Source organism: Chanodichthys erythropterus, chromosome 5, assembly GCF_024489055.1.
Source record: "Chanodichthys erythropterus isolate Z2021 chromosome 5, ASM2448905v1, whole genome shotgun sequence".
Taxonomy (NCBI): Eukaryota; Metazoa; Chordata; class Actinopteri; order Cypriniformes; family Xenocyprididae; genus Chanodichthys; species Chanodichthys erythropterus.
This window is the reverse complement of record NC_090225.1, coordinates 30,315,804-30,329,147: the sequence shown is the minus strand read 5'-3', so window position 1 is coordinate 30,329,147 and position 13,344 is coordinate 30,315,804. Positions and strand designations below refer to the sequence as shown.

Below are 13,344 nucleotides of genomic sequence, written 5' to 3'. Positions count from 1 at the left end.
TCTGCACCATCTAGAGTTTCATGACAAAACTATGTACACATTTGCATTAAGGTGAGTTTTAGATGAGCCAGTATTTTTTGCTCAGCTCATTGTTCTCACGTTATCCTGCCTGTTATCAATGATTGGAAATCTCAGTTGTCCTTTAGAGCCATGGGAACGCAGATAAACACTCCACAAACATTGAAATAAATCACATTTAGGCAGATGAGTAAGATTGTGTTCCGTCATCCACACTACTGAAGGGATGCCTGCTGGAACAAGCCCACACGAAACGCGATACAGTTCAGGTGACGTATATTACAGTGTGAGCTGCTTGCATTAAGATTTTCCCTTTCGGATAGCATTACTCAACTGTGATGCAGTTACCTTAAGGGACAGAAACCTGTTGTGTATGTGCTAATGTGCCTAATGTGGCCTGAAAGACTGCACCTGCTTCTGAAATCCTCAAGCCATACCGGAACAATGCAGCCAAATGATATGCCTCGTACTACTTAAGGCCTCTGGTGTGTTTGTGACATTGACAAGACTTACCTGTGTCTGTGAATGAAAGAATGCTTTTCCTAAGCAAGATGAGGTAATACCAGGGTTTTTCCCAGTTATGTGGATTCTGGTCTGCCATCAAAGACAGCTGATGTTTGCTGCCAAATTCAGGGTTTTTACTGTGCTCAACCCTGGTCACATGTACAACCAGTTTGTAATTACACTGATTTCTGTTTCACAAGCAGAAATTCTTATGTTTCATTCTTACAGCACCAGATCCCTCAAGACAAAACAATTGCTTCAAGCTAAAACACTGAATAGCAGTTCCATGAAACACCGATAGTGTCTTACATCGAGAACTGAACAAAACATCATGAAAATCATTCAGTAATTTCCTTTATAAATGTTCTCAAACTGTTCTCAATTCTCAGTCTTAAAAATGAATCATCACAATGACAAGGATTATGAAATGTTCAGTTGCAAAAGTGCCTGTATGGGGGGAAGATGACAAAAACACCCACATGAAAACTCCCTGTGTTTTTCTACATGAAAGACCGTTGAATCAGCAGTGCACCCCACTGATGTCAATGCGATCATTTATGGCAAGCACATATATATCCCAGAAGCCTTTTGAGAGACTCCTTGATCTTTAGAGTCGACAATTCACAGAAAATAGATCAGGATTGTGTTGATAAATCAAAACATGCTTTTAAAAAAATAAATGAATTAATTCATAAAAAGGTTTCCTCTCAGTAAGATGCCAAAATTAGAATGCTTTGCCTTCCTACACACTGTGAAGGACTTGATTTAGTACAGCGAGACAGAAGTCATACGTGTTACATTTAAAAAACATTGCTTCTGTCAGTGAGAAGAAGAAATAGAAACTGTCAACTTTATCTCAGTGAACTATGAACTCTCTGAAAGGATAGACACACAGGACGAAAGATAGAGGGGAAGAGGTGTGTCCTCGGTATGTCAGACAGGTTTACTGCCTCTGGCCAGTGAGACGCTATTATTATTTGCATGTGAAAACTTGAGTCCCCACCCTTCACCAGGTTCTCAGCGCTTCTCATGTTAAAACACATTCAGGTTTTTTTTTTTTTCTTTCTTTCTTTTCTTTTTTCTGAGACTAACCAATCCACTCCGGCTTGAGACATACCTTATCTATACTGGTACAACACGGGATAAGAATGCTAAGAGACACTGCATGATGATTTTCTCTTAAGTAAGTAACTTTTTACAAATGGCATAGACTTAGATGTCATACTCGATGTTACTGAAGTAGGTGCTTTAGTAGTTTTTAGAGGTAGTTTGCAGACAGGTTACATTGCTATACATCTGCTCCTTTTGTTTTTGCATATTGAAAGATACGTTTCAGTACTTAAGCACAATGTCAGTGCATGGAACTATGGTTCTCACAGATGCTTAATCTTTTCTGTACATGGATTTTAGTTCTGGTTATATCGTTGGAATGTGCTGATGTCTTATGGTCTCTTAGATGAACAAATCTTAGAAAAGTTACCTGCAATCTCTCAAAATTAACTTTTTTTTGTATTATTCTTGTTTTGAGTGAAGTGTTTAGTGAAATCATGTTTTTGCAAGTGAAATTAATTTTCAAGATATTTTGAATATAAATATGCCTGTTCTTATGCGCATTCTTATGTATGTGTTTATGGGAATGCGATGAAATGTAATGTCATACTAAATGTCAAATGAACTTTAATGTCACTCTTACATGCTATTGCACACATATCAGTTCACTTTCTAAACAAATTCTATCACTGAAGAACTGTACATCAATATTTCAAGATAGAAATTAATCACAAACTTTGTGCAATAATAACAGCCAATATTATGACTATCTCCCACACAATTCTCACAAACTGCACTGTGACATAATTTTCATAAAAATTTGCCTGCAATCTCTCAAAATGAAGTGTTTAGTGAAACTTTAGTGTAACACTTTATTTGAGTTGCTTATTAGCATGCATATTACTAGGATATTGGCTGTTTATTAGTACTTGTTGTAGTACATAATAATGCTTTATTCTGCATGACCATATTCTACATTCTTAATCCTACCCAATACCTAAATTTAACAACTACCTAACTATTAATAAGCAGTAAATTAGGAGTTTATTGAGGGAAAAGTGGTAGTTAATAGTGAATACATGTTCCCTATACTAAAGCGTTACCCAAGTTCCTCTCACAGAAAATGAGTTATTTAACATGCAGCATTCAGTTTTGGTTGACTAAAATCAGTCATCATATTCATCAGAACAGGTGGGGCTCAGAATGGCTTAAATGCCAACCCCTTGTAATTGCTTTAGGCCTGTGGTGATCTCAGCACCTGCTGATCAAGTCAAGTCAAGTTGAATGAATTAATTATGCCTGATGGGATGCATCTGAAATATAATGAATACTGACAGCTTCTGGGAAATAACCTTTTAATGGCATTACGTTTTTCTAGTGTATGGTTTTCTGAATCATCAGTTCCTACTTGGTACATACATTCTTAAAAATGAAAGTTCTTGACTGGTTCCACGAAGAACCTTTAACATCAGTGGAAACTTTCCATTGCATAACAGCTTCTTTATGGTGGGAAAAAAAAGGTTCCCTTTCAAAAGGGAACTTCAACTCTGCGTTGAACGCTATAAGGAACGTCACACGCGACCCGATGTCTGAAAGCCAACTATCCAACAACTCCAATTCCTATTGGCTGGTGACAGCCTATGGCGTAAAAAGGCGCGACCTGTAAGTATAAAAGGAGCGCCTGGAAAACAAACAGTATCTCTTCGTCTTTCGGGTCTGTTCTGTCTGATCGCAACTATATCGACTCTGGTAAGGGATTCTTTAATATGCCTTACAAACGTTCAAGAGAGTGTGTTCATCCATGTCCCATTTCTGGGCGTTTTCTGTCTGGAGAGGAGCGTGCATAGACTGTGATTGAGGGTGCCGTCTGTGTGTTTGTTTGTTGTTTACTGTGAGCGAATTTATTTCTACCCTCTCTCTCTCTCTATATATGTGTATATGTATATATATTTACATATGCATGGATATATTTTATAGACATATATCATGCTCAGATGCTTCTTATTGTCAGACTGATGGCTGGGCCCATAGTGAATATTTCTGTCGGCCCGCTTTTTCGGTTTGATAATGAGAGGATCTTTTAGGCTTAAAACCCTAGATTCCATCCTTTCATGTGAAAACTAGGAGTCTTCTGTCTTTGAGCCGCAGGAGGGTCTATATTTTATGTGTTTAAAATAAGACCTTGTTTTTCCTGTATCGTTTTTCTGAGCATCTAGTCAAAAAAAGGAGGGAAAAAAGTAAGGGTTTTTTGGGCAAACTGAAGTCGACAGACTGGCTAGAGTATGTGTTCTGCAGGCCACAAAATGGCTGCCTCTTAGCCACCTGTTGTTTAGAGTAGCTTCTCATCTGCTGTTTTCTAGAGTAGTTTGATCACTTCATCTTCATCACTTCAGTTCATATGTATGTTTAGGTCGGCCTTAATCGGCCGCCTGACATTGTTTACTTGTGAGCTTTGCTTTCTTTCTCTTATCCATGAGATTTGGAGTGAAGGCCAGGTTTCACTAGGCTTGTGGCCCTGTAAGAAGGCCCGTAGCTTAGTGGCCAGGCTAGAGCTAGATTAGGTGTGTTATATGTTAACCCCAAATATACTATCCCTGATCAGGTGGTATAGTTCCTAGTTCTGGCCTTCTCCCGAGGGAGTTGTTAGGCTGTATGTCCATTGTCCTCTTGTTTATGTAGGTGCAACTGGTGAGTTAACAACTAAGGTTGTAGACTGATTTAGACTCCCTGATGCTGTTTTTCTCAGGTGGTAGGCCCTTATCTTTGCGTAGATAAGTTATCAGTGTATGCTAGGCCCCACTTTCTAGAGCCTTTCATGCTATGAAAATTTTTTTTTCCTTTGAGCCACTTGATTTTCCATTCAAGTCTGAGTTGACGGAAGCGCTAGCTTTTTAGCCTCCATCCTCTAGGGCTCAGCACAGATTTGTGAATCTGTTTGGAAAGAAGCCTTTTGAGTGTGAGCTTACTTATGCTGCCACAGGTTAGCACATGTTCTCATAATAGGTTTTTGGATATTAGCCTCTATTTAGAGAGATTGGTGACTATTTTAATATTCCCCCGTTAGGGTTTATTTGTTTCACTGAGTGCATCACCTGCTGGATTGCATACTCAGGACAGTGTTAGAACCGCTTTCGCTGTCTGGTTTCTATTAGCTCCCTTTAGTAATCTTGATAACAGCTATATTGCTTATAACTTGGAATGTAGGCTATTATGTCTTTAGCCTCTTTGTAGTTAGCAGCTTGTGTTTTTCAAGTGCTGTTGTTAGGTGTTTGCTCACATAGATTTTACATTCACAAGCTGGCACCACGTGTCACTGAAATGGTAGGCCCTAATAGGCCTCCTTTTTAGTTTACATGTTGGCACAGTTCGTGTTTATATTTTTCAAACGGGCTGAACGTCACTTGTTGCTGGACTTGAAGGCCCCATAAGGCCTCCTTTTTAGCTGACATGCTGGCAGGATGCTTGTGAATCCAGTACCACCATAAGCCCCGCCCCACCTCTGCTTTGAGTAGGCCTTAGGCAGGCCTCTTGTGGAGTATGGTGGTGGGATATGCATTTTCTAAATCGCTGATTTCATAAAACAGAAAACACCAGACAATGAGTCACTGAAACAGGGCATTATATGCACATGAACTAATGAACAAAAATTAGGAATAGGTGTGTGTGAATCGATGAAACAATGAATAACCATAGCACCGGAAGAAAACAAATACAGAAAATGATGATAAACAAACTAAGTGCCCTTGGAAATAAAACCAAAACACCAAAATAACGTGACACTCTCCTGCCCACAGCAAACAGAAATTAATGATCTGGTTGTTTCTCAAGAACTCTATTCATATGCACTAATTTGTTTTTAGATTTACTGCACAATATGCTATCAAATCCTTAATGCTGACAAACACCCCATCAACGGTCTATTGACTTACCCACAGTTTCATTAACAGTCTTAATTTGTTTCTTTGAAGGTGAAATTCATAATTTCTGTGCCACTAGATGATTTATTTATTTTTTTTAAAGACTCGAATACGAAAATATAACATTATATTATAGTAGATGTTTTGCCAGGTTTTTTTTGTGACCGACTCTTAAAAGCATGAAATGGATTTCACAGATCAGGGTTTGGTGGCATTGGCAAATCAGCTTTGTCATGACGTGATTCCCCTGCAGCTCCAGAGTAATTAGCAGATGCCAATTACAGCCAATGTGACAATGAGAAATGCCTTGCGGAGGGTTCTGCACCAGCTGAGCAACCATTGAGGGATAACTGTATTTTCTTTATAGACCTCCTTATTGGGCAACATTTAAAGATGGTCAACTATCTGTCCTGCACCCAGCAAACAGAACCTACTGAGTTGGAAATTAATGTTCATGTTGTTTGAGAAGCCCTGACTCAGTAACAAAGCGTGATGCAACGTTAACATTTTCTCAGATTTTCAGTCGAAGAAAAGTGATTACAGAACAGCTTTCTCATTACAGAAACCGTGAGTCACTCAGAGTTTCATCATCAGCAGAACATGGTACATCTGGAGACTTTTATTAACTTATCTTTTTAAATGTGCACACATTTAAAAAAAAGTTTAACACATAATGAACAGAATATAGAACATGTATACTTACCTTGTGAGGGCCACCGTGCTGAAATCACACAACCAGCTGTGTCTTGCAATTTGATAAAGTTACTACTGCTAATAATACCTACTAATTAATTGTAAATAGTAATAGTAATGCCATATATAAAGGCCAAATGTAATGGCTTGCCCAACATAGTTTTCTTACCTATTCTGACATATTTCCTAATGAAGTATGGAGCTTTGCATGACATACAGTACTGTATGTCCAGACTAAGGCCTATTATTCACAGACATGAACTATGATTTTCTACTTTCTATTGCAACTTGGGTTCAGGCAGTGTTGAGGGGAGGGAGGATTTTACTGGACAAAAGAAAGGAAAGGGCTTATGATATTATGCAGAGTGATGGTTGATCCATCATTTCAAACCAAATTATTATGGTAAAATAACGAAATAAAATAATGTAACAAACCATGAAGGTTGTAGAGTTGGGACAAATGACAGGACCTCAAGCTCAAAGCTACAGCATATATTGCTTTTTATGAGTTACTGTATGGAATAAAACTTCACTGTAAAACGTAATTTAGGGACTTATTACCACAACTGTGTGTTTACATATTAAAAATTCTAATTTATTGATTTAATTTAACCTTTTAAGTTGCAAACATTATTTTGTTTGGTTTATATGACAATGTTGATCATTAGCTTAATATTGTGTGTAATTTAAACTCAAATAATAAAAAAGTAAAATAAATAACTTAAAATTGTCTTAACTTTAGAAATTAGTCAGTTGATTTCTAACTCTCTGCATGCTTTGCATAGGACTGAATAAGGAGAGTAAATGTTGATGATTTTTTTTAGTAAAGGGAAAGACTGGTTTAATGTTTAATGCTGTTATGTTCAACATATCTGTTATGTTGTAAGTTTTTGTGGTTATCATTGTGCTGAAGAGTAGACACATGAAGGTAAACATTGACTCTATAAGTGATGCCTGTGCTAATGCCAGTGACAAGTAATATCTTAATTGTTCATTAAATATACATACTAAATAAGTTAAATTAAGCATGTGGTATGATAGCAATGGATTTTAACTGAAATAGATCAGATTAATTGGTTCCAGGGTTCAAGTAGTTGGAGCGACTTCATTTTTTGAGTATTAAAAATGTATTTAATGTGCAAAAACTTAAAAAAATTGGGTTTATGTTACAGATTGCATTCCTCTAACTCAACATAGTTTGAAAATAATGGTAACACTTTATTTTAGGGTCTTTTAAGTAGTTGTTTATTAGCATATCTATTGATATTTATCGATTATTAATACCTTATTCTGCATGACCTTATTCTACATTCTTAATCCTACCCAATACCTAAATTTAAATTTAACAACTATCTTACTAACTATTAATAAGAAGTAAATCATGAGTTTACTGAGGGAAAACTTGTAGTTTATAGTGAATATGTGTTCCCTATAGTAAAGTGTTACCAAATAATTTAAGTTGTTGAGGTTGTCATAACTCAAACAAAATTGATGGTGGTTGCATTAAGCATTATTTTTAGAGCATTTTTCTAAAAAAACAGTGATGACTGTCCTTCGAGGGTCGTATTGGAAGCTGTAGTGATGACGTATTTTTGTAGGCTATCCCATAAGTTTGCATCACCCTGGTTCCCTCTACAAAAACGTATAGCATTTTCCATTGGCTTTTGGATTTTTTCAGCAAATAAGTTCTGTGACCAGCAAAAGTTTATGCTTCTTACACATTATAATGTTCACAAATAATATTAAAACCTCAATACAGTACATGACTTCAACATCACTAAGCTTCCTTTTCTTAAGAAACATTTTTAACGGGCATTTAACCAAATTCCCATTTAACCCAAAACCCATTGACTTCAGGATGATGGAACAGGAAGAGCAAAAATTCAACTAGTTTCTGGGTTTTGGCTTACAGAAGTATGTCATCCCTGCAGTACTCTGCAAGCGCAGCTGAAACCAAAAAGCTAAAAATGCACAAAGTGTGGAAAACCAGGCCTTAATAGCCAAGAAAAACCTCCAAGCAAAAATGTATTTTGCAACGAACTATCAATACAAGACGCTATTATACATGCACCTAGATAAGTTGTTATATTATTGATGTACAGAACTGTCTTAGTTGAACATTGGTGTGTGTTTTTCCTTAGGTGGCAAAGGCTGTACGGCGTTTTGAGGAATCCAAATCAACACCGTGATGGAATCCGATTTTTCACTGCTGTCCTCCTCAAAGGGAGAGTTCAAGGCAGAAGATTACATACAGCCGCATTACAAGGAAGCGTATCGGTTAGCCATCGACTGCCTAGTCAAAGAGGGAGAAGTTTCTTATCAAAATTTCATCAAAGAGGAAGGCATATGCAGTTTCCTCTCTGAGGACGAAATCAACCATATTACACAGAGCGCTGTACAGCCACCCGCAAGCAACCAAGAGGAATTGGACTGCCCACAGGATGACACTTCCTCCACGGGTACGTACTGGCCCACTCACTCTGACACTGATCCGCCAAACCTGGAGTTAGGCTGGCCAGAAGTCCTGCACCGAAGGCTTGAGACCAGCATAGACCTACTCTTCCACCCGCCGAGGCAAAACAGCCCCACTATCAAGGAAGTGATCCGCAAACAAATACAGGATGCCAGGCAGGTAATGTTGATAAAACAGCATGCTGAAAAGGGTGTAAATAAACGCCTCTTTGAAACCAGTCCTTCTGTTGATCATGTGCTTTTGAACTATGCTAAGAGTTAAGAAACACACTGCTGCACACATAAGCAGACATAGCTTAGGCGTTTCTCAAAAGCATTGTGAGCTAAATTGATCATAGAGATTATCGGTGCCAGTAGTTGTAAAATCTACTTAGGCTTACTATGCTTTTTTGAAATGCAGCCTTGGTCGGTAATTGAAATGTTGTGGGTTCAAAGCCCACAAGGGCTGATCTGTGCCCTTTTCCTCGAGGACACTGTTTTAGTAGTAAGCTGTAAGATGTACACCTTCCAATTTCCATCATCAAAGATCGTGCAGCATGTTGACAAGGTCACTCTTCAGAAAAATCGTTTCAGTGTCACCCTGTTGAGCATGTGATAAATAAATTAACACATCTTTGAAATGCTAATCGAGTGCACAGGGTGTTTCATTCAATTTATTCATAGAGAAATTGATTTTTAGTAATAACGTTTAAACATTTTTAAGACAGGCCTGCCATGAGCACTAAGGCTTAAGTGATGAAATATGCTTCTGTAGAAGCTACAAGCCAGTGTTTCATTTGAAAAGACCTACACTACCCACAATCCTGAAGCAAAAACTGCTGTCAAACAACCTTTCCACCTTTTGACCTACTGCATTTTGGATTATGGGTGACACTTCCAGTTTGGCGAAGCTCCACTCAAAAAGACAAAACATATCAAATCTTAAGTTTGTGCTACAAATAATCCTTATTCGTCAGTTTGAATTCTTTGAATTCTGCTATAACAGTATGAAAAAGACATCATATACTGTGCATTTGTGGTCTGCTCTCCCAATTTAATTTACAATATGCCATGAATAATTCACTGGAATGCACTAATAATTTCTTGTTTTCTCCCGAAAACCTCACGTCTCTTTCCAGTTTTGTTTTCACACTGATGCTTTAAAATGTAATTTTATCCCCTTTTCACTTCTAATTGATAATCCAGTAAATTCATATCAGGGTTGCCAACTCTCACTCTGCCAAAGTAAATCTCACAGCAAATTACATTTGTTTTTTCTTTCTTTCTTTCTTTTTTTTTTTTTTTTTTGTTCTCCTGCTTCCACACAAAATCCACACAATTTCTGAAATCCTCAAACACAGGAACCAATTCTCGGCCTTCAACTCAGTTTTCAATTTCATAAAACACTTTTTGCAAAACACAACACACAATTCTCTATGTAATGAAAAATCATCTAACAGGAAGTATCTTGATTTCCTTTTTCAAACACAACCATTGTGTCTGTCCAACTACACATGGTTGATGTATTTCTTTTATTTCGTACTGTGTAATCCTGTATTCACAACCGCAAATGCTTACAGTAAACAAATAAATAGTTTCAATCTTAGTTCAATAATAGTTTCAATGGTTTCAATCTTGCTTTTGTGTTTACCGTTAATTTTTCAACATCTCTCTGCCAATTACTTTCAGTCTTGTACAGTAATGTACACAGGAGCTCATGAAAGAAGAGCTTTAGGTTTTGAATAAATGTGTTTATCATACATCCAAAAATAGAATATTATGGCAAAGGTGTTTGCAACATAAGACAAATGTTTGTTTTTTGAGATATGTTTGTGATATTTTGAATGCAGTGCTTCATTTTGCAAGAGATGTGAGGCATTTTGCATTTTGTGTGTGCAATTCTTGGATTTGTGTAAAAAGTTTTGAAAAAAAAGAGGCAAAGTTTTGAACTTGTGTAAGCATTTGAAAAAAAAAAAAAAAATGTAAAAAAGCCAACGTGCTGCACATACCATTTGGCATTTGACATCAAGAATCGCGAGAGCTGTGCTTTTGAGTCACTGTTGCTTTATTTTGATGTCATACACCAATTCTGTCTATGCAGCATTGCATAAAATCAAACACATGTATTGAAAAGGCATGGGTTTTAATTAGTTTTTCTCAATTGATTTGACATGTTTTTCCAAATTTTTGATTACTTTTCTCAAAACAGCGATCTAAACACTTTGTAATTGTCCTAAACAGATTGTAAGTTTTGATTTCACACAAATTGCAAATCATGTGAACCATTTTCTTAAAACACTACGCACAAAATTCTCAGATGTTTTCATAATAGCTCATACATCCAACCAAAACTTTAATATATCAGGAAAAAACAATCACAGCTATTTTTATTGGCTTTTCACAAATCACAAACATTTATGTACCATTTGTCCAAACACAACAAACTAAACTCTGGAGTTTGTCATATTATCAAATGCACATGTTATGTTTTCATTTAGCCCCAAAATGATATCTGCTTGATTAATAATACACAACACAGGAAATGCAGTTTTCCCAAATGTTTACGCATTTATCACAATTGCATTACACTCAAAAAAATGATTCTAGCTGCTTGTTCAGTTTATTTAAATAAAATAAGCTGAACCAACACAAATCTTTAGTTTTTTACTTAAATGGCATTCGCACTCAATTGTATTATGTTAAATGAAATTAAATTTGCAAAATGTTAGGTCAACCTAAACCATTTGTGTTGGGACTACATGAATCATTTATGTTGCATTGATTGAACCTGGGCAGTGGATTTCTAGTTCCCAGCATGCTTTGCATAGGGAAAGATTGGGACAGTAAATGTTGAACTTAAGTGCTGTTTAATGTGTTTTTTAGTAAAGGGAAATACCTTTTAAAGTTTGAAGTTCAGTTATATTTGACATTTAAAAGAGTTTATGTTATGTCGATTTTTTTGAGGTTACCATTATGCTGAAGTGTAGACCTTGTGGTTAGGCTCTAGGTGGCTACGTAAAACAAATTTATATTTTTCTCAACGAGCATTAACTGTGCTCAAGCCAGTAATGAGAAGTTTATTATCTGATCATTAGTTGCATGCTATAAATGTTACTTAGCATATGAATAAGTGTTATTTTAGTTTAGTTTTTATAGAAATATAAATAAGTTAGTTTGAGGGCCAGCACAAAATTTACACAGTCTACATATGGTCATCAGCTTTTCCCCTCTCAATGGTCATGAAACATGTATGTCTGTCTACAACAGCTTCTCAAAACCTAAGCACAAGCGCACATCTTCACCATGATGGTAACAAAAAAAAAAAAAAAAAAAGCACTGGTTGGATCAACAAGAATGAATTATGTTCAGGAAACATACACAGAATACGTCAAATGAAACTGGTGTGATCTCATTCAATTAGGATGAATTTCACTCATTAGTACAATTAACCAAGCTTAAGTTCAAATAAATCAGTTCAACTGTGTGGAAATAGGTGTCATAATTGAATTAAGTTAGACCAACAAGTTATTTTTTTGAGTGTATGTAATAGGGAAAAGTATACATAGAGCAAGAAAATATGCAAGAGAATGGGAAAATAAAGAGATAAGCGTAAAGGTGGTGGTGTGGGTAGAGGAAGGGGTGTAATGAGAAGGAAAGGAAGAGTGGAACAGATAGAATGAGATTATACATGAGGAGAGAGGAGGAAGAAAAAAGGAGGATAGGAGAAGAGCTGAGTATAGTGGAGGACACTGGTGTAGTGGAAAGAGCAAGAGGAGAAATTGTAAATTGACATGGACATAGTGAAAGTGGACAGCAGGGTGGAGGGGTGGATTTCACATGAAATTACTGTAATTCACTGCTTCTGAATCCTGGACCTGGAGAGCCCTGTCTGAGAGTATGGGGAATTCTGGATTCAGCCCCCGTTTTTTATTTTATTTGATTTTATTAAATGGTTTTATTTATTAGAATTTCAAGAAAAAATACTTTGGCATAATGTTACATTTGAATATACATGTAAACAAATTCTATAAATGGTAACACTATAATAATGTTCAGTTATAAGTCACTTATAAATGATTAGTTAATGATGAACTAATCATTTAAAAAAAACAACTATATGTTCAAAAATTATGAATAAGTTATATGTTAACATTTTATGAATGTTTTTATTATTTCAGTTATAAGTCATTTATAATTTATTAGTTAATGATGAACATCATTTACAAAACATGAGAATATACGTACATAAATAAGTGTTATGCTAACAATTTACAAATGTGGTGTAAGTTATCTTAAAAACTGTAAAATCATGAAATAAATCAAACAGATCATTACTAAATGGTTTATAAGTTATTAGTTGACACTTATCACTTATAAATCACTAAAGTATTTATGACAAAATTGTTTTAAGATCATTATCTCAATAAACAATTGTTAATCATGAACAAATTATGAACAAACCATTAGTAAATTACCAGGATATGATTTATTGATGAAGTTGTAAGCTGGTCAGTGTTCAAAAGCACAAACATGGGTAACACTTTATAATAACTGCACGCTATGAAGCATTAGTTAAGCATTAGTAAATAGTTAATTCATCACTTATAAAGCATTAATAGTCATTAGTAAGCACAAGCAGTTTATAAATACAACTATAAATGCTTTATTCTTGATTTATAAGCATATCTATAATGTGTTTAATAATTGTATT

At 35.9% G+C, this 13,344-nt stretch overlaps 1 protein-coding gene across 1 annotated transcript in view; it reads left to right on the top strand.

The window, feature by feature from the left end:
* The first annotated feature begins 1,617 nt into the window (after positions 1 to 1,617).
* Positions 1,618 to 13,344, top strand: part of fam83b (family with sequence similarity 83 member B) — a 49,505-nt gene continuing 37,778 nt past the window's right edge. Inside the window, exons 1-2 of the mRNA XM_067385456.1 lie at positions 1,618 to 1,705; positions 8,324 to 8,814. Of these exons, the coding sequence (XP_067241557.1) occupies positions 8,371 to 8,814 (444 nt within the window). The 5' untranslated portion in view covers positions 1,618 to 1,705; positions 8,324 to 8,370. The remainder of the gene's footprint in view (positions 1,706 to 8,323; positions 8,815 to 13,344) is intronic.